Genomic DNA, 23,004 nt, shown 5'->3' on the forward strand with positions numbered 1-23,004 from the left:
TGTGTGTGTGTGTGTGTGTGTGTGTGTGTGTGTGTGTGTGTGGTTTGTGTCCTTGCCATAGCACTCACAGGAAAGTCAGAACAGTTTTTGAGAGTTAGTTCTCTGCCTCCTCTGTGTGGCCTGGGGCGTTGACTTTCAGTGTCAGTTATGGAGGGAAGCCGTGATATCTGCCCACATTTTATATTTATTTATTTATTTTTAAGAGACTGAAAGTTTACTGATTTTTTTTTCTTGATTAGGTTTTGTTATTTAATTTTATAGTACTTTGTCTAGTTTTTCTTCTTTTTGAGGAAAATAAAGGGTTAAATTAAAGGCATTTCTCGTTTCCTTGTTTTCTATATTCCAGGTACAGTGTTTAACTTTATTTGTAACCTCAAAGAATGTGAACGATTAGAATCTTTAACTCAGGTCACCTTTCAGCTGAGGTCCTTGTCAGGTACCAAATACTTGAGAACAGTTAAATACTTTTCAAGCTTACATTGTTGACCCGGCTGTGTTATAGTTTAACCTTTAATAGGGATTTTTTTTCAATACTGAGAAAATTACATTATCATCTTAGCTTTTCTCTTTTCTTTTGACCCAGTTTTTTACACATGAATATGATAATAAACATTAACTATTAATTTAATTTTCCTGATAATTTTTTAGGAAAATGTTATTGAATATATGAAATAACAGTTTATATTTAATTAATAAGACTTCTTGGAGCTTCAGTGAGGTATAGAAGATATATCTGCTCCAATCATGGTAGTCAAAACACATTTTCTCTATCATGTTCTGTAAAAGTAATATTTTGAAGTAAAATTGGTTATGACTGTGAATATATTTCATTCCTTTTTAAATTTTGAAAACAATTGTCAAGTTTTTTGATTGTTGTTTTAAGTTAAACATAAATCCAAAGTGCTAAAGTGAAATTAAGCTCATTTAGATTTCATTGAACAAATGTTTACTGCATTGCCTGCAGAGAGTATGGATTTATTTTATTTTTAGTAACCTATTTAAAATATACCTGCATAAATTAATATGTTTTTAAATATAATTAGCAAATACCATGGTTGCAATTTGATGGTTTCAGTTACATTTTTTAAGAAAAGAAAATCCCATTTCTTTGTACTTGTTTAAAGTAAGGTTTTTCTCAAAGTTCTTCTGGGCAGATGGTGGTGGAGCTTTCAAAGCACTTGTGTTTGTGAGGGACTTCAGGAAGCAGTCCTGCCTCTGCTCACTGTAGAGATTCCTTCTCAATGGTTGAGCTTTGCCTTTCCTGTCTTCAATTAAGCTAATGACTTATTCTTCCAGTCCTTCAGGTTTCAGTTCAAATTAGAGTCAATCCCCCACTTCTCATCTTTAATCTTCTATTTTAAAATGTATATTAATGTTAAAATATATGTTAAAATATATTTTAACATACCCAATGACATTGTATTGTAAGGCACATATGTAATATATAAATATGATGTACATATAAATGATATGCATGCAGTTAAAATATTTCCAAACCAGAGATAGTCTATCAAAGTAAGTATGAAAGCCTCCTAGCTGTAAGTCCTGTCTGTCAGTTACCGTCTGTCTCCACCGAACATCATTTTGACTACCTTACAAAGAAGCTGATCCTGGGTCTTTAAAAGCAGGGTTTGGTGTTTCCTTTCCTTTCCTTTTCTTTTTTTTTTCTTTTATTGTCAAAAAAGCAAATAGTATTTCTTATTTGAGACAAAATTCTTAAAATATATATTACAGTTGCTTGTTAGCTACTTTCATAAAGTAAACATTGCAATTTATGTATTTTCTTTTTACAATTAACTTTCTGCAGCTTTAGTGAAGAGGTTTATTTGAGCTAATACTCTGATTAAGTCACAGCATGATATGCTTTAATTTAGCTGGGAATGTAAACCTTACATGACTTTTTCCCTGAGAAATTTTAAATTGAGAAAATATAGAGTAAAAACCTTGTATTTAATTTTGCACATTTTCATTTTATTAAAATAGTGATAAAAATAAGAGAAGAACAAAAACAGTCAAGAAAACCTTGGAACCCAAATGGAACCAGACTTTCATTTATTCTCCTGTCCACCGAAGAGAATTCCGGGAACGAATGCTCGAAATTACCCTTTGGGATCAAGCTAGAGTTCGAGAAGAAGAGAGTGAATTCTTAGGAGAGGTACCTGGAAGTCTTTAAAATTGAAGCTTCTCCAACCTTTCTGTTGTGTAAATGATTGTTATCAGTAGTGTCACAATTTTAAATGTCTGAATTTAGCAGAACAAATTCACTGCTTAAAGATAAAACTGAACGATATTAAAGAAAACAGTGTTTGTAGAGATCCTTAGCAAAGCTGGGTGTGTAAGCAGTAATCTATACCTATACTCTCAGCTCCTAGGGAAGCTGGTTGTTTGATTCCAGAACTCAAGTACAGTGAGGATAACGTGGGGAGGCTGAGTCTCAAAACCCAAAACTAGTACCAAAGCAAACAAAACTCCCTGATGATAAAGGGCTGGGGGAAGCAATCTTAGGATGTGACAGTAAAGGTTGATTTGTATTTGATACATACACTTTTGCTTGTACAGTGTTTTCAGCTTCTGTTATTTTATTCCTTGATTATTTTTATAAGCCATATAATCTATTGGACATTTTTCTATTGGTTTACCTCAAGAATTTGTACCTCATTGTGGTTAGATATTGCTGTGATGAGATTGTAGTAGGAATAAATAATTGCTGTGCTGCACTAAAGTGGTCAAAAGAAGTATTCACAAGATTAGAATTCTGCATAGTCAAAAAGTCTGAGATTTCTGCAGAGAGATGAACAGGGCATCAGGGTTGGTGAGTTTGGGACAGCTCCCTCAAATTGGCAGGGAGGGAATGAAGCTTGAAGGTTGAAAGGACTGGGGAGCATGTTCCCTACTTGATTTAATCCCATGAATAATGGGAATCAGTTAAGCAAAGTTTGTCTAAAGTGTGAGTTGATAAAAATATTTCCAGTTGTATTGTGGAGAATAAACTGAAGAGGGATGAGAGATGAGGGCACATTCTAGCTGTTTGCATATGATACTGAGAACGAACAGTAATTCACTTCAATCGGTTTTAGTCTACCGAAGTTTCCTGATTAAATGAAAGGAGAATAGCATGGATAAAATAAAAAGAAATATGAACTGAATGATGTCAGTTACAGAGTTACAAGTCTATTAATCATTTGGATAGAAGGACAATGCAGTTTTGGGGAACAATAACTCTAGCCAGTGGCCTGTCTGCATTTCTGGTACTATCACTTTCTAGCTCTGTGTCCAGCAAGGTAATCTCTCCTGCATCAGTTTCCCTCTTTAGCCAAGTGTAAATAATTATATTATACAGCTCAATCCTTTAATCAAAAGGTTAAATAAGTATAGTATGTGTTAACATGGCATCATAGTGCCTTTAATATTGAAAATGTACAAGGAACATTTAGACCTAGTAAAATAACAGCATTTGCCTATTTACTTGTAGCTAAATAACACAGTAACTTACCATTTTATTTTCACATGGTAGATCTGCACAAGCTCTGTCATACTTGCATAACAATCTCAAGGAAAACAGAAAATCATTTCTATAAACTGATTTCTTTTATAATTAAAAATCATATATAGGATGCTATAGTACACATAAAGCACCAGTTCTTGCCTTTCTATACATTATTAGCTAATGTATCTGGAGCTAGTGATAGGATTTTCTGGTTTTGAAATGTCAGTGGTATAGTTCAGTGCACATAAGATTTTAGCAAAGAAAACTTAACTTCATTTTATCTCTGTTACCAACAAGCTTATTTGACCTTAAGTCATTTTTACCTATTTTTAGCTTTAGAATCCTTTTCTATATGACAAAGATAATCATTTTTATTCAAAATAGAAATAAATAATGTGGCATGGTTGGTTGTTAACAATTAATTTTTCTTCTCATTTATGTTATTATGAAATTACTATTATGTTAGGAACTGTAAATTAAATGCTTTTTTGAGTTTGAAAATAAAAGATAAAATCAATTATCATGGTCAGCTTAAAAATAAATTGCTATTCATTTTGTATAAAATATTGTAAATTTAATATTGTCTTAGTTGGATGGTCAAGGTCTATATAATAAGTGTAACTATTTAAAGTATAAAATCATTAAAATATTAGAAAAATCATTTTTTCATTTAGTTACTGTCAAAACATTGCTGACAATTTGATGACATTAAATATATTGCTTTGTGGTAACAAAATTGCTGTGATGATATAAAAGTTATAAGGCTATTGAAGAGATTGTATTTTTATTGGTATGACAGGCCTTTGTGTCTTTGCTTTGTAGATTTTAATTGAATTGGAAACAGCTCTGCTAGACGATGAGCCGCACTGGTATAAGCTGCAGACCCATGACGTCTCATCATTGCCACTCCCTCGCCCTTCCCCATATCTGCCCAGGAGGCAGCTCCATGGAGAGAGCCCAACACGAAGACTGCAAAGTAAGTTTTGCAAACTTTATCATACTTTCATTGACTTTTTTTTTTGAACAGTGATTGTACATCTGACAGTGAAAACAGCATTATAATTGCTAATGAGCATTAGTTAGTGTTTCCATGACTACTATTGTGGGTTTTAATAATTTAAAATAGTAACATCAGGTGGTAAGTATTCATATGCACAATATTAAAATCATTCAATTTGCATATTATATGATATATCAAATTTATACAACTTTTTGGAGGTATTAGTATTTAGAGGTACAATATTACTATTATTAGTATTTGGAGGTTCAGTATTGACTGTAGGAATGAGATAGCTAATATACTAAAGCTTGGGCATGTAGCTGTAGATACATAAAGGTGTGGGGAGACTTAGAGCACACTACCTCATCTTCTAGTTAGTGGCCGGGAGCTGGCTGGGAGTAAAGTGCTCTGCAACCAGAAGGACCTGATTTGAATTTCCCAGCAGCCATATGAGCAGCTGGCACACACAGTCCCAGCTCTGTGAAAGCCAACAAGGCAGATCCCTGAGGTTCACTGAAGAGCCACCCCAGCCCTTCTGGAGAGCACAGATCCAGTGAGAAACTGTCTCAGAAGGGTATACATAGACAGTGGTATCCAGTTGACTTCTGACCTCCACAATGAGCACATTGCCTATGTGTGTATGTATGTATGTATATATACAAATGTTTATACATATAAACATTTAACACTTACACATGTAGACATACTGAATCTATCAGCTTCAAATACAAACCAGTATGAATGTTCTTGTGTTGATTACTAGCAACTGTATCAGGTCATTCTATATTAACTTTGTACCATTTCATAGTGTTTTTGCAGATTGAAAAATGCTACCCCTGGCTTCTCCTTCACCCCATTAGTTGTGCTTTTCTCACAAATAAGTGGTAGAGCCATGAGAAGAAGGCTTGCTGTTCTCATGGTCACACATGAGCTGTGTTCTCTTTATGTGGTCACAGTAACATGCTTTACTTACATTTCTGTCAGGTGTAAGTTAACTGGCATTGGTAAGATTTTATAAGTGTCCAGCTAAAAGTAACAAACCACCTTGTTACTTGTTGCTTGTGAGAAGTATGCCTTAAAGTCACAACTGTTTTCCAGATAGATCACCTCCTTCCTGCTGAATTGGATTAAATTAGAAATCTGAACGTGCTGGATACATATATAATTAGGATTGGTCCCCTGGAAGTCACAGGAAAGCCTAGGGAATCATCGTCATTCTTTTAAAAAATAATTCTCTTTAATAACTAGAATTTTATTTCCACTAAGCGTAATATCAGATACTCAGATAAAATTAATTTAAAATAATTTTTATAGTCCCTTTTTAACCTCCTGAGACAGTAAACACTCATGTATCCCTATTTGTAAGTGCTATTGCAACCTACTTTGTTGGAGTAATTACATTATTACAATGAAATTGTCTATTCTTCTGGCTACTATAATCCACTTAGTAAGTATAGAGGCTGCTGATGCCGGCCAGCACGCCCTTCGCTATAGACCTGCTCTCTTCTCTTCCTGCTTTGGTTGTTCTTTGCGGTGATGAATATGCTTGAGGTTTCTCAGTCCTCAAACTCCTCAACCCTCCCATGTTTACACCCAACCCAAGCTTTGTGGTCCTTTTCCTTAAGTCCTTTCTGACAGAACGCTGGTAATTTATGTGTTTATACTTGAATTTCTTATAGATTTAAGTTAATATATTCTATCTGCCTTTTGCTTTTTGTTTGTCATATTTTGCCATTTAACTTTCTTTGAACTCTTCCTCACTTTAAGCACATGAACATCTCAAGCTTGTGGGGCTTGATGCTGTGACTGACCCAAGACACACTATTTAGGTAAAGGTTAAGTCTTTCACTAACTTGAACAGAGTTACATTCTGTTTAAAAAATTATATGTGATGCTGAGATACCTCATACGTTCTCTTAATAGAGGTTTTAGGAAGCCAAAGAAAGACTGGCACTCAAAAATACCCCTTAGGTTTTTATCTACATTGATCTTCACTGAAGTGTCCCAAGTTACAGTGGTTGTCTGAAGCCAGCTCTGAGCATGGAGTCTCTCCTGATACTGGCTGCCCTGGTGCTTCGTTCCTCTGTGGTGGCTGCAGGTTGCAGTTACTTTATTCTGACATTAAAATATTGATATACTCTAGAACTTTCCAGAGACCGAGACTTTGTTATTCACAAAGCATCTTTAATCATGGTCCTTACTGATGATAGGGCATTCTGACCCTAAGTGTCTTCTGAGTCCGTCCAGTTTCTCCAGGCTGCTCTCCAGTATAACCTCAGCCCTCCTCTGAGTGCTTTATTATCATATTAATATAACTAGAGTTAGGAAATGTCACTTTGATTTCAATCCTGAAGCACATAACCTTAATTTAGAGAAAAACAATTGTAGTTTTAGTATCTTTTTTAAATATTGAAGGAAAAATTACATGGATAGAAAACCCAAGTATCTTGACAGTACCATAATTAATATCTCTCTCTCTCTCTCTCTCTCTCTCTCTCTCTCTCTCTCTCTCTCTCTCTCTCTCTCTGTAAAACCTGTAGAATGGAGTGGTATATATAGGTCATATGAGCTTTGCAGAGTACTTTAGAGATATCAAAGATAGGAACTACAGTAAACATTTTAGTTAGCCCCAAACAAAAACACTATGGTTTTACTAAATAAAGAAGAGAAAGGTAGATAGTCAATATGTGAGAATACACAATGCAATATGAGAATTATTAAATTTAAAAATTATATAGAATACTATTACATTTATTTTAAACAAAATTGTTGGGAGGTAAGTTTGAAATCTAATAATATAAGTGACTGTCGTGGTGAAGCTTGATATTTACAATTTGTGCTGATTTCATTTTTGTTTGTTGTTTTAATCCTAACTGAACCTCTTGCATTCAGTTCTATCTTAGTTAATTAAAATATGACCTTCTAAATGTTACAATACTTATAAAACTGTTAGTGTGCTAGTGTTTGCTCCTCGGTATGTACTTACACATCATTCTCTTGGGAAATGGTTTCTTGTACTTCTACTGCTCCCTGTGCTTCACATACTGTGGCCAGAGACAAAGCTCTGTTTTGTTCCTTCACAATACTTTGTGTAGTTATTTGCTATGTATGCTTCCAGCAGAACAGATCAGGCTTGTGAAAAGTTGGCAAATGTACTGCTTGCACATTTGGAAACTTTAGTTTAGAATTATCATCACATTTATGAAACTTTAATTCAATGTTAAAAATTAAGCCTCCTTAATAACTTGTTACTACAGTAAATTACATTCACTCCTGTAGACATATCAATTATATTACAAAAAGAAGAAACAAAATATATCCTTTTACTTTTTGATGATTTTCATACATTTTTAAATGGTATTAAAATGTTTAAGTAACTGTATCCTTCAAATTTTGAATGTTTGCTTTTCAACATTCTTAAAAGGAAATCAACTTTAAACTGTCCATCTTGGAAATTCAGAGTTCCAAAATGAGTGATGCTTTTCATTGGTTCATCTACTTTCAGTTCCTTAGTTGTTTAATGTTCTCTGTCTAGTAATTACCACTTGAATTTCAGATTACATATTATGTCCATGTTCCTGACAGAAGTGCTATGGCACAGGCTATAAATAGATTTTGATTTTGTGTATCTTCCTTAATTTCTGCTCTTAGCTTATAATTCTTTCAATTAGTAAGATTTTCTATTAACTTAATTTTAATTTGTATTCATATGTAGTTCATTTTTATCTTTTTCTGAATTAATGAGGCATTTTTACTTTTTAACACGTTGAATTTTATTATCTGTAGTATAGATATAAGATTTCCACAGTTCTTCTGCCAGTAACAATTTTCAGTTGTATTTTTGACATTAATTCCACATTGTTTTACAGATAAAGCCTTATGTTCATATAATTCAGGTAAACATAGCATGTGTGCTGTTGAATACATGTATTAATGTACACAGTGTGGTTTGCTTTGTTGGTTTGTGTTTTGTTTGGCTATTGTATATATAGTAATTTCTAACTAACTTGAAAGAGTGTTTCCTTTACTGCCTATGGGAAGTTTCCAGTATTTTCATACTTCTTCTGCATTTGTTATTTTGATATTAAAATTTGTTTTTTATAACAAATTTATATTTTAATGTGTTTAAATTATTAATATAGTATTATTTCATCAGTAAAGCATATTTACTATATACTGTTTTATATGACTTTATAAAACTTAAATAGATCTCTTTTTAAATTTTGATTTACTTTTATTTTGAGATTATAGGTGTGTGTATGCCATGTGGTGTATGTAAAGGTCACAGTACAACTCACAAAAATCAGAATCCACCTTCATCCATGCTTTAGTAACCAAATAGTTTGTCCAGCTTGGTGACAATGTGCTCTTACCCACTGAGGTTACCTTAATGGCCCAAAATGGGAATAATTTTTAATGTTTTTACTTATGAGTAGCTGACAGTAAAAGTCATGAGCGTGTTTTAATTAGAATGCACCCCAGCTGCCTTTGCTCCTCAGCTGTGGTGGTCTGTCCTAGAACCCCAGCGTTTGGGACACAGAAGCAGCTCAGTACAGGTCCTTGGCTGTGCTTGACTATGTGCAGAGGGGGAGACCAGTCTCAGCAGTATCCAACTTGTTTCCAAAACCAGTCAAACCAATTTGCTATAGATTTTACTTTTTAAAAGCATTTTAAAATAAAATAAATAAAATAGATAAGAAAATAAAATAATAAAAAACTAAAATAAAAATAGAGTGAACTTAGTGTATTACTATAGTGTATCGTGCCAATATGTTGTACTCTGATGTTAAAATGTTTAACTGGCCACTTACATTGACTTTTGATGACTTATAATTTGAAAATATTTTAATATGTTTAATATAACATAGTTACACACACAAACATGTATGTGTGCATTTAGGTAGAGGTTTAGTTGTTGGAAAGTAAATAAGGAGGATTTGGGGAAATTAAGAAATAATTTGCATCTATGCCAATTCAATTTCAGATGCTGATAACTTTTTTCCCCAGTGCAAAAGCAAGAGGTTTATTTTCCGTGGCATCAGGGTCAAACTTCATTAGTCCCTCAAGGCAAGTGACTAGAAGGTGACCTCTGAATGACTATTACAAGCAGTTTTATACTTTTTAGGGGTGCAGGTTACATCAGCAAGGTTACTGGCTAAGCATATTGACCTTTATATCTATTGGCTAGCAAGCATGACACATATTAGAACTCTACCTGGGACTTTCCAGAGGGTCAGGTAACTATCAGTCAGTCCATTCTGAGAATTTTTACTCAAGAATGCTCCTGTGGGTCGAGAATGGAGCTTGGCCTATCCTTGACTGGAGGTGGGTGGGTATAAAGCTGACAGAAGTCTGTAGGGTCTTTCATTTCCCCCCTTTTTAGTACAAGCTCTAATCCTGGAGCTACGCTCAGGGGTCTTGAGTAACTAACTCATATTCTTCAGGTCCCTCAGGGTCTCATGTTGACCCAGGGCCATCAGCTCTACTGTTCCTGTTCTCTCTTTCATGAAGGCTATAAACTTGTTTAATGTGCAGGATCCAAAGGTCAACAATAGCAGGAGTTCAACTAGGGGTCCTAACAAGGTAGATAGAGGATGGTTAAATAAGTGGACAAGTTAAACTAAGACTCAAACCAGCCTTGACTCTTTTCTCTTTCTCCCTTTCAATTGGCTAACCCTTCTCTCACCTTGGCCACTGAACCCTCAGAATGGTCTCCCGTATGTTTTTTCTGATGTTTCACACCTCCAGGTAGCATAGAAGAAATGGTTGCCCCCTTACCCCACTGATGGCTGTGCTGCTGGCTCAGGGGTAAACATAGATGGGGGTTTCTCGCAGGGCACTCCTCAACTTCGGGGGCCCACATCCTAAGCTTCACCCTCCAAGGCTGCTTCTGGGACAGAGTTTAGATACTCAAGTACTTGTCCTCCACTTTTGGGTACTCCCTTCCCCTGTGTCTCTAGGGTGGGGATATCCCAGGAGTCAAGGCCCACTGCTAACTTACAGAGGTCAAAGACAGGGTCTGGACACCAGGTATAAGGCTGGTGTTCCTCTGCAGTGGACCGAGCTTCATCACCAGTGGCTGAGAGTACTTGCCAAGACACTTTGGTAGGGTTGTGTGCGTGTGTGTGTGTGTGTGTGTGTGTGTGTGTGGCAGGGGTGTGTGTGTGGCAGGGGTGTGTGTGTGGCAGGGGTGTGTGTGTGGCAGTGCTAAGGCTCATCAGGAAAGAAGATACAGCATAGCCATCTCATGGTTCTCTGACCTTGCAGAAGGGCCATGATCTTGAGCTTGAGGGGGTTGACCAGGTGTCTGGCTGCTATCCAGTTGGTATCAGGCACAGGTGCTGGTCTGATTTGAGTTACCTGAACCCAGTTCGTGAATAAAGTTATCCCATCCACTTTAACGGAGTTCAGGGTGGTCAACAACACCAGGAATGGCCCTTTCCACTTTGCTTCCAGGTTTTCAGCATAATGTCTCTTAACATATACTCAGTGTCCAACTTGGTACTCATGTAGAACCTTTGGGGTACATGCCTTACACAGGGTATTAAGTTTAGGCCACAATTCCTGGTGGCTGATCTGGAAAGCATGCGATCATGCCGTAAGATCCTTGTCAGCCTGAAAAGTCACTCTGAGGGGGTCAAGAGCCAGGGTCAAGGGAGTGGGGGTCCCATACAAGATCTCAAATGGATCAGGTTAAAATGGTAGGGGGTGTTCTGGCCTGGGAACAGGGCCAGGGGAAGGAGCACCACTCAGTCAGCACCAGTCTCTAAGGGCAAATTTAATTACCATCTCTTTTAGGGTTCTGTTCATTCTCACTACCTGCCCTGAGCTCTGGGAACGGTACAAACAATGAAGCTTCCAATTAGTCCCCAATATCTCTGCCAATCTCTGACTTACCTTAAAGACAAAAGCAGGACTGTTATCTGATCCAACAATTTCTCTGAAACCCAGGAAAATTTCCTCTAATATCTTTTTGGCTACCAGAGTAACTGTTTCCTACTTGGTGGTGAAAGCCTCAACACATCCAGATAAAGTATCTACAGACACTAAAAGGTATTTGTAACCATATTTTCCTGGCTTAACTTCTGTAAAATCGACCTCCCAATATACTTCAGGCTGTTGTCACCAGGCCTCTGAGATTACAGGTATTGCTGGTAGTTCCTGTTGTCACTAGGCCTCTGGAATTGCAGGTAGAGCTAATTGTCCCTGTAGTAGCAGTCATCCAGGGATATAGATAGAGCTGCTCCACTGTGATGGATTCATGCTGCTCATTGTTGGGTGGGAGTTTTGAGCGCAGGCCTCTAGGGATGTAGATAGAGCTGGTGATCACTGATGATTGCAGGCCTCTATTTATCCTGTCAGTAGCTGGCCTCTAGCAATGGAGGCCTCCCTCTGGAGAAGGGAACCTAGAAAGGAGAACAGTAACTACAGACACAGACATCACCATCAGAATACAAGAGATGCAAGAGAGAACTTCAGAGAGTTGTGGCCCTGGAAATGGAGTGCAGAAGAGGCAGAGTGGAGCTTCCCATTTCTGGGTTTGCCCAAAGGAACTTGGAGGCAGGGGATTGATGGTAGAGCATCTCACCTCCTGGTCTGTGGGTGTCTGGGGTTGTACTTAGAGGTGTAGAACGGGAGATTGTGGGCCAGTAGGTAGGAGCTTGCCAAGCCTTTTTGTACTTCATTTGCTGTTTTTTGGATTGAATTATACCTTCAAAAACATACACATTAAAATCCTAACTTCTAGGTCCTTCAAAATATGAGCTTTGATGTAGGGCTGCAGGTCTCCAGAACTGTGAAGCAGTAAATTTATATCACTTCAAGCTAGCCTAGTTTTGTTTTGTTTTGTTTTGTTTTTTTGTCTGTTATGGCAACTTTAAGAAACTAATGCAGAAGTATTTTGTATTCAGGAATGATCATGTGTGTGCTCCTAAGTAATTAACCTTTGGTTATTTCTATAAATGGTATCAGTTGTAAAATGAATTTTCTAATTACTCATTTATTTCTTGTAAAATATATAATTGACTTTTGTATTACTTATCCTGAAAATCTTCTACTTGCCATGTTTTAAATCTTTTTTTAGAATTTTTTTTTTAAAAAAAGTATTTTACTTCTATTGGTTGACTAAGTGTGGGGCCAGGTGCCAGAGGAGACTAGAAGAGGGTTTTGTGTTCTCTGAAACTAGAATTTCATGTGCTTGTAAGCTGCCTTTAGTGTGTGCTAAAAACTGAACTTAGGTCCTCTGCAAGAGCAGGGCACACTCTTAACATCTGAATCATCCCTTCATTTCCAGCAAGTTCTAATTCATAATTCCTATTATGTTACTTCTTGCTTTGTAACCTATACTCCTCTCATTTCTCTTTATTCTACTGCCTGTTTAGAACATTCGGCGCAGTTCTGAATAGAAAGCTCATCTTTAGAGTGAGTGTACTTGTTCCCAGTGTCAGAGGAAAAGCTCTCAATGTTTCATAACTATGTGTGTTTAGTCATAGAGATTATAGGTAACTTTTTTTTTTTTTTTTTTTTTTTTTTGGTTTTTCGAGACAGGGTTTCTCTGTATAGCCCTGGCTGTCCTGGAACTCACTTTGTAGACCAGGCTGGCCTCGAACTCAGAAATCCGCCTGCCTCTGCCTCCCGAGTGCTGGGATTAAAGGCGTGCGCCACCACGCCCGGCTTATAGGTAACTTTTATTGTTGGAGGAAATTGCTTCTCATTAGTTTGCTAAGGTATTTATCATGACCATGGGATAAACTTTCAAAAGTTTTTATCTATTGAAATAAATTTCAACTTACATGAATCAAGTTATTCTCAATAAACATAAAAGTATACTGGAGAGAAAAATTAACAGATTTTTCTCTATTGAAAAAGGATCCAGAATAATACTTTTTCATTGATAAGTCATGTTAAAAAATTAGAGAAAATACAGAAGAATAGGTGAATATAATTTGCAAGCAAACACACAGTCCAATAAGGACATCTCAGGATGGATTCAGATTTCCAACGAGCAGTTTAAAAGTGTATACATGTTGTTTTACACTTTGTAGATGTATCTATTTCATGCGTATGAATTGTTTATCTGTATGCATGTATGTAAATGTACCATATCTATGTGATGGCTCACAGCATTTAGAAGATGACATCAGATCCCCTGGACACTGGTTCTCTGAGCTGCCATGTGGGTACTGGGAACTAAGCCTCAGGCACTCTGCAAAAATCAAGTTCTTTAACTGTGGAGGCACCTCTCCAACTACTATAAAAGTATTTTATTATTATTTTCTTATTTGTTTATTTATTATTATCTAATAACATTTAAACATGTATTTATAGAAATACTAAATTTTTAAGATCCTGTTTTTTGTTGAAAAAATTTTTTTTCATACAAAATGTTCAGATCAAAGTTTCCCCTCCCCTAACTTCTCACCTACCTGGGTCTATGTTGTCTTTTCCTATCTTTTAAAAAAAAAGCAAACAGGCAAACAAACCAGGAAAAAACAACAGTGAGAAAGCACAAGAAACACACACACACACACACACACACACACACACACATCCAAAATAAAAACACAAAATTGGAGATGATAATATACAAGCAAAGGGCCAGTAAGAGAAAAATGTCCAAACAAAGCTATGATTCATTTTGTGTTAACCGTCTGCTGCTTGGTCCGGGATTCACCGTCAGCTGTAGGTAATATACCCATTGAGACTCAATTGGAGAAAAATAACCCTGATATTATAGTTTATTTTTAAATAATTTCAAACATTTATTATAGTCTCCATTATTATGTACCAGGCCAGTAGCAAAACAAATGAGAGGATAAATTATATCTGTACGTTTGAAATTCTAAAAATGGTAACATCATCTTTGAAATTGTGATCTCTTACTTGTCGATGGTGCAATAGATTTAATGGCAAATGGCAAAGGTCTTAGAAGAGAGCTCCTAGAAGCTCTCTGGCACTGTAGTTCTGTAAGTACATAAACAGTAGAGAGGTACTGAGGAAGGAAGTCTCACACAAAACACAGGAAAAGCAGAAATTTTTCATGTATTCATTTAGAATAAGTTAGAAAGTGATTAGGGAAAATAAATTCATAATTGAGAAATGTGAAATTTGAAAAAATATAGAAATTATTTTCATTCATCATTTTGAAATTAGCAAAATAAACCTTTATCACTTTATTTCTGGAATAAAAATAGAGTAGGATGCAAACAAGCAGGTTCTTAGGTACATATACATATAGATAAAAAGATTCATAGATGCATGGCTATGTACATAAATCACAGACTGACGGATAACATGAGTAGCAAAATATGATTATAAACATTAGAGAAAAACTTTGAAAAAATAAACAAAATGAACAACTTTCTTTAAAATAATATTTATTAAACTTTGAATCAGTTTTCTTCTATATCTACAGCAAGGTAGAATTAGTAATTTCAACTATTCCCACAAATGATGTAGTAGATTTGGACAGTGCTCAAAGAACAGACTTTTATAGTCCTTAGCAAATTGTCTCAGAATGTAACAAATAATAAATATTTCTATTTTTTAAGTAATATATATGCCCTTGATCCTAAGCCTGAAGGTATGAACAAGAAGTCAGAATCACCCGCTAGTTAAGGATGCAAGTAACATCATGGAATTCCACAAAGTAACACTAATTCATATTATATATACAAAATCAAGTTATTAAATTATAAAATCTATGTCTAACACAACACAGAAAATACATTAATTCAAAGCTAATCTCTACTCTTTTTAGACTGGTAATAAATGAACATTATCAACTTCAAGAAATGGAGTCTAAGTGTATGTGCATACCATTTGGAATTGGGAAATATTAAAAAATTATATATGTACATATATAATTTATATGTATAATTTATATATACACATATATAAATGTATTGTTCATTACAGATTACTAACTTTTAAACAATTGAGTATTTTGCGTGCATGTGTGTATGTTCACCACATGCAAACCTGTTACCAAGGGAGGCCAGAAGAGGGCGTCAGATCCCTTGGAGCTGGTAGTACAGGTGCATAAGAAGCTCTATGTGAGTTGGTGTTTGTTACCATGTGAAAATTGGAACTGAACCTGGGCTTTCTGCTACAGAACCACGTACTTTTATCCACCTAGTCATCTTTTCAGTCCCCAAAAACCTCTATTTAGCTAAATATTTAAAGTCAATATTTAAGGTTTGGGAAGAAGGTTTTTTGGGTAATGAAAGTGCTTACTGCTTAAGCATAATAACCTGTCCCCTCCCCCTCTCTTTTCTTTCCTTTTAAAAAATTTATCATCATCATTACCATCATCATCATCATCATTACTTGTACTTTTCCTTTATGTAACAGTCTATTACTTACAGAATCAAGGGCAGGCACTCAAAAAGGGAAGGGACCTATGCAGAGGCCATGGAGGAATGCTGCTTGCTAGCTTGCTCTAAATAGCTTGCTCAGCCTCCTTTCTTATAGCTCAGTGGTGATAACACCCACTATCACTAATTAAGAAATTGCATTCAGTATGCCCACAGGACAAACTGGTGGTTGCATTTTCCTATTGGGGTTCTAAAATGACTGTAGCTTGTGTCAAATTGACTTAGAATTAGCCAACATGTATGGTGATTTATAACAAGGTTCAGAATCTTTCTTTAAAGGGGTAGTAAATTAGCAGCTCGGAGTTGTTTGCCTTCTTTTCTCACAGTGCTATCTCAGGAGTTTCAGGTGTAATTTCAGATCAAAGCACTGATTTCCATTTTCTTTCTATTTCTGTTTGCCTCGGGATCCCTCTCATAGCTCTGGACTATAGTCCTAAAATCTCACTGCTTTCCAAAGGGAACGGCCAAGATGTGCAGGAGTTTAGTAAATCCTTGGGAATACAATATGGCCCCAGAGGAGTTAATGTGAAAATTATCAAGCTCTTGGTGGATGGAAGTGTTTTTACTACTATTATATCATATATCAAGGATGTTTTTTTTTCTAAAGCAAACCTGGAAAAATGAACAGGGAGCAGAGAGGACATTAGAAAATGTGGTCAATGGATGTACTGGCTGGTTTTGTGTGTCAACTTGACACAAGCTGGAGTTATCACAGGGAAAGGAGCTTCAGTTAGGGAAGTGCCTTCATGAGATCCAGGCGTAGGGCATTTTCTCAATTTGTGATCAAGAGGGGAGGGCCCCTTGTGGGTGGGACCATCCCTGGGCTGGTAGTCTTGGGTTCTATAAGAAAGCAAGCTGAACAAGCCAGGGGAAGCAAGCCAGTAAGAAACATCCCTCCATGGCCTCTGCATTAGCTCCTGCTTCCTGACCTGCTTGAGTTCCAGTCCTGACTTCCTTGGTGATGAACAGCAGTATGGAAATGTAAGCCGAATAAACCCTTTCCTCCCCAAATTGCTTCCTGTTCATGATGTTTTGTCCAGGAATAGAAACCCTGACTAAGACAGTGGGGTTCCCTGGATGTTTGACCTGAGTTACTGGAGTTTTGGAAATACTCATAGAGCGGTTCTCTTATTAATTCCGTTTTAAATTTATTTTTATTTTAATGTTTTTGAGATTATAATATAATTACATAAATTTTCTCTTCCTTTCCTTCCTCCAAACCCTCCCAAGTTGTCTCCCATGCTTTTGTCTTTCAAATTCAGGGCCTCTTGTTTTAAAATTGGTGTTCCTAAATACATAAATAAAACTTGCTCCGTCTCTATGTTACTAGATTCTTGTATGCAGATGATCTCTTGACTGACAACTTAGTAGACAACTAATTGGTGTGTTCTTTCTTCCTGCTCTCAGCATTCCTTAGTTGCTCCTCCTCCTTTGTCTAGGCTTGAGGCCTCAAGAGCATTTCCCCTTCTGTGTTAGCATGCCTATTGGTGCCATCCTTGATCAAGTCTTTCTGCAGCCTTGTTTGAAGACTCATGGGTGTGGCTTCCAACCTTCCCAGCAGACACAGTCTCACAGCATGCCTCCTGTCCTTCTGGCTCTTACAATCTTCCCACCTTCTCTTCTGCAATAATGCCTGAGCCTTAGATTCAGGAAGTATGTTATAGATATATCCTTTGGGAATGGGCATTACAGCTCCACATTTGGTGCTGTGGTTTTCTCTACTAGTGTTTGTATATTGGAAAGAGAAATGTCCTTGATGAGGGGTGAAGGCTACATGTATCTGCAAACATAGGAACAAATATTTCCAATGGAGTTAAGGATTCTGCTGGTTTAGTTAACTGGCTGCTGCAGGTTCTTCCCGTGAGCCTTGACTTTACTCACCCTGAATTGTTGGACTAGGTCCCATTCCAGCCAGAATTCTCTTTTTTACAGTGGGTCTTAAATTCAGTTAGAGAACTGTTGATTACCATCCTAGTGTGTGTGCCACTACTGGTCCCTTAGGGTTATTGTGCCACATTGGTCATTGTAGTTTATCGGAATCTTGGCTGCTTAGGATTCTTGGTTGCTTCTTCCCTTTTCATGTTTGCATGGCACCTTTTGGTTCTATGAAAGCTATTCCTCAGAGGAGGCTTTCAGGGGACAGGGTCAGGCATCGCCTGTAACCCTGGTGGGGAAAGAGGTGGTCAGCCTATCTAGCCACTTGGTGAACTCCAGCTTTAGGGCAAGATCATGAAAAATTCATGTGGGGAGCAATAAAGAAACCCAAATGTCAGTTTATAACTACAAACACATTGTAATCTCAATTTCTCCTAAGTCAATATAGTGATTCAATACAATTGAATTAGAAATTCCAATAGAATGTTTTTGTAAAATATGTTAATATACTTCTAAAATTTTTATGCAAAAGCAAATATATATAATATAAATATTCCTAATACAATGGAGTGATTTCTTAATGTATGACATGATGTTTAGGAATATAGGAAGTTATTGATTTATGAATAGTTTGTGCATGGGAAAAAGTACCAAATATACCCTCTCAGATAAGATGGATTCACTTATAACACAGCTTCTATCACAGTCAATGGGGAAATAATAAATAGGAATCAGTAATGTTGACAAATGTGCTAACCATAGAAAAATACATTTTCTCTGTCTTATGTGTAACCTAAGTTCCAAATAGATAGGGATATAATTATAAAAAGCAACAATTTCAAAGTTTCCAGAGGAAAATTACAAAAACCCGTTTCTATAGTTAGGAAATGTTTTTTTTTTAATTTTTATTTTTTCCATTTTTCATTAATCATTTTATTTGTTTATGTTTCAAATGATATCTTCCTTCCCAGTTACCCCTCCACAAACCCCCATTCCATCCCCCCTCTCCCCTTTGCCTCTATGAGGGTGCTCCTCCATCCACTTACCCATACACACCTACCTCCCCATCCTCACATTCCCCTACACTAGGGTATGGAGCCTCTACAGGACCAAGGACCTCCCTTCCCAATGATGTCAGATAAGGCCATCCTTTGCTACATATATGACTAGAGTCATGGGTCCATCCATGTGTACTCCTTGGTTGGTGGTTTAGTCCCTGGGAGCTCTGGGGGGGTCTGGTTGGTTGATATTGTTGTTCTTCCTATGGGGTTGCAAACCCCTTAAGCTCCCTCAGTCCTTCCCCTAACTCCTCCATTAGGGTCCCTGTTCTGAGTCCTATGGTTGGCTTTGTGCATCGGCATCTGTATCGGTAAGGCTGTGGCAGAGCCTCTCAGGAGACAGCTGTATCAGACTCCTATCAGCAAGTACTTCTTGGCATCAGCAATAGTGTTGAGGTGTGGTGTGTACAGATGGGTTGGATCCCTAGGTGAGGCGGTCTCTGGGTGGCCTTTCCTTCAGTTTCTGCACTATTCTTTGTCCCTGTCTTTCCTTTGGATAGGAGCCATTCGGGGTTGAAATTTTTGAGATTGGTGGATGGCCCCATCCCTCAACTGGGGGTCATGCCTATCTACTGGAGGTAGTCTGTAAAGGTTCTATCTCCCCATTGGGTATCTGGGATAAAGTCCGTCCCAGTTGGGTCCTGGGAGCCTCTTGCTTCCCTGGAGTCTTGGGTTATCTAGTGGCTACCTCCAGCTCCCCATTCCCCACTGCTACATTTCTATTCAATTCCCTGACTTCTCTTTTCCTGTACCTCTCTCTTGTTCCTTCCAGTATCTGATCTTGCCCCCCCTTTTTCCCTTCCTCTCATCTCTCCCTCCCAAATCCATCCCTCCCTCTACCTCTTGTGACAGAAAATGTTTCTTATTTAGGAAAATTTCTTCCATGCCAGTGAGTTCGAGACTCTTTCCTAATTTCTCTTCTATTAGATTCAGTATATCTGGTTTTATGTTGAGGTCCTTGATCCACCCAGACTTGAGCTTTGTGCAAGATGATAAATATGGATCTATTTTCATTTTTCTACATACAGTCTGCCAGTTAGACCAGCACCATGTATTGAAGATGCTTTCTTTTCTCCATTGTATATTTTTGGCTTCTTTGTCAAAGATCAAGTGTCCATAAGTGAATGAGATATTGAAAGTATTAATTTTAATACAATTAATATACCAATTAAATCTAAATCTTGACTTTACCAGAATGTCAAGAATCAAAATCCTAATATAATGCTCATAATTGCAGCACATTTTACCTCCTTTAATGTTAATTTGGAAACATAAAATCTTGATTCTATAAGAGTTAGAAGAAACCAACATTTCAACTTAATTTGAGGACCTGACTTTCAATCCCTGACTTAGTTTATGCATCTTTGATCCAAGTACGCGCACCATAGTGCAGCTCACAAAGACTGATGTGGCTTTCTCTTTTTCTGGTGTCATTCTAATAGTACAACCTTGAAACTTTGTACAATATACCTGACACAGCAATTGTTAACCTCATAGTTGGGCATGTACAACAATAAATGTATTATAAATTGGGAGACAATTTGCTTCTTAAGTTTCTCTATTACTGCCTCATCTATGTAATCATTTATCTGGCCAAATCCATTTAAAATACATGTTATACATTTATACACCCCATTCTACCCAGTGTGCTTGAAATTTGTCAGGTAATTCTCATAATAGTTTCTATGCTTTCTATTGTAGCTTTCTGACATAAGTTGTGGGAAGTTTTTATACAGTAAATTATTAATACAGATGTTGTTTTTCTTTATCCTAGCTAGTTTCCCAATAGTGACACATAGAGGCCCAGTTTTACTTAATCCAGCTTTACCACACGATACCTGAACAGTCTTTGATCTAATTTAATTCTCTAAACTAATCTGACCACCACCCAGCCCGAATCCCTGAGATACTTGCAGTTCAGTTTTGGTCAGGCTCTCTGGTCTTTAGATGTGTTTTGCCTTGATGTTTCTCTGTACCCCCTTCCTTGTGGCTGAATCCCCTCTTTCTCCTCCTCCTTCCAGGGCTGGCAGAAGTTCTGCATTATTGCATAGTTATTGGCATTTTCAGCTTTTATTGACAAGGGAGAGAATAAATAATGAGCATTGTTTACACAAATTTCAGACAGGAGATTTTTACCATAAGCATTACAATGCCTTTTCCAAATTGCAACAAGATATGAAGGCAGAGAAATCAGCATTTGAATAGCACAGGGATAAACTTTGCATAGTGCACAATAACAAGGTGTGATCTCCCTCTCCTTTACAAGAGAGAGAACTGCGGTAGTTGGCATCACAAGCTCCCCTCAAGGAAAGGGGCATGAGCTGAAACAGATAAGAAGCAACTTGGGGGCAATACTGAGTATTTCTGACAGAAGTGTGAACATAGTGGAACATACTCCCAAAACATCCTGATAAATCTTTGCTTTGGAAACTGTATACATTAGGTATTGTCTAGTTTGTTTTAGAGCTGTATAGGAAAGCATGTATTTTCTGAAACTAGTACTCAGTGCAAGGTATATATTGTCTGATGAAAGACAGAACAAGTCAGTCTGAGAGATTGTAACACTGTTGTTACCATCATTAAATGTCTTCTGATTCTGAGAGAGTAAAAACTTTAATAAAAAGTCCTGTTGCATAGTATGTTTCTATCCCAAGACACATGAAAAAATAAATATTAAAAATTAAGTGTTTATTTCTGTGCATGGTATATTTCTTAACTAAGTATAAAGGTACAATCATTTTTGGACATTAAAATTCTGCTTTATTGAACTTGATGATAGTTTTTCTATATTGAAATTAACATTAAAATTTCTAGGAATGGGTATGGCAGAGGCAAGGTCAACTTGATTTACAGAGCAAGTTCCAGGCCTACAAAGGCTACACAAAGATACCTTGTCTTGACATTAAAAAACAAAAAACAAACAAAACAAAACAAAACAAAAAAACAGTCTGGTCTACATGATGAGTTCCAGGCCAGCCAAAGTTGTATGACCAGACCTTGCCTCAGAAAACAAAGATAAGGAAAAAAAAGTTAGTTTTATAAGAATATAATGTTCTTACATTTTAAAAGTAATATGTCATGAATCATTTACATTTCTGAAATTCTCTATGATCATGTATATCAAAACTAGACTTCAAATTTCTTGGTCATCTATATTAGTAAGTGACATATTAATGTGTTGTAAAACAGCATATTTCTATGTTTTTGAAGTTTACCCAGGTTTAAATACCTCTATGTAAAGCATCTGGTATGGCCACCTATTTTTCAATAGAATTGAATTATATGTTTCATACTTACATAGTTTCAGACTTTTGCCTATTTAAGAATTTTGTCTTACATGTTTCCTGAATAATGGTGTAAATTTTAACCACTTTGTGATCTATATCCTAACCTCATGAAATGTCTGTGTAAACCAATGTTGGTGAGCATGGAATTCTCCTATCCAATTCTCCTATCCTTCCTCTATCCTCAAGTGTTATAGTGTTCTCAGCTTCAATATGTTTTTCTTTCTTCCTTTTTGGAACAAGAGAAAGTTTACTTCCTGTGTCACTTGTTTTAGGGTCGAAGAGAATAAGTGACAGCGAAGTGTCTGACTACGACTGTGAGGACGGCGTAGGAGTGGTGTCAGGTGAGTGCAGTCATTCCTAGCAGCACAAGAGAGTCTGTCACCCATGGTCATCATCAAAAGAAACAAACATAAGAACACAAGTTTGCCTCCCATCTCCAAAAAGAACCTGAAGAGAACCTTAACATTCCTAAAGAGTTGTTGGAAATCCTGTGCATGGTGTTAGAGTGCATGCTTTTATTTATAAGATCTGTTTAAGTTACATCAATGATTGTTGACTTTTCAATAATTTTTCTTAGAGTAATACTATCGTTCCATAGTCAATAAGTTACCTTTCAAAACTTAGTTGCTATGCTCTGCCTTAATTTTTTGCAAGAATGAACAATATAGTTGTTAATAGGTTTGCAAGTTTTCTTTTACAGTTTTCGTGTAAAGGTTTATGGATTCAACCTCAGTCATTTCTCCCAAGGATTTTCTTAAATATTATTACTGACTTTTTCATGTTCATATGCTATTTCTCCTATAGCTAATTTTATTCCTCACTCTTTTTTTTTTTTTTTTTTTGGTTTTTCGAGACAGGGTTTCTCTGTGTAGTCCTAGCTGTCCTGGAACTCACTCTGTAGACCAGGCTAGCCTCGAACTCA

The 23,004-nt window shown here is 36.6% G+C and overlaps 1 protein-coding gene across 49 annotated transcripts in view; it reads left to right on the forward strand.

Annotated features, from left to right (window-relative positions):
- Rims2 (regulating synaptic membrane exocytosis 2) overlaps positions 1-23,004 on the forward strand; it is a 498,312-nt gene that overhangs the window by 280,978 nt on the left and 194,330 nt on the right. For 29 of the 49 annotated variants that reach the window (XM_029547788.1, XM_029547771.1, XM_029547802.1 and 26 more), the window contains 3 exons: positions 1,984-2,155; positions 4,310-4,463; positions 22,355-22,423. In XM_029547788.1, coding sequence (XP_029403648.1) covers positions 1,984-2,155; positions 4,310-4,463; positions 22,355-22,423 — 395 coding nt within the window. Of the gene's footprint in view, positions 1-1,983; positions 2,156-4,309; positions 4,464-8,356; positions 8,384-22,354; positions 22,424-23,004 lie in introns of all 49 variants that reach the window. The other 20 variants (XM_029547766.1, XM_029547754.1, XM_029547763.1 and 17 more) reach the window with 1 other exon arrangement.

The sequence above is a fragment of the Mus pahari genome, chromosome 17, assembly GCF_900095145.1.
Source record: "Mus pahari chromosome 17, PAHARI_EIJ_v1.1, whole genome shotgun sequence".
NCBI classification, from domain to species: domain Eukaryota; kingdom Metazoa; phylum Chordata; class Mammalia; order Rodentia; family Muridae; genus Mus; species Mus pahari.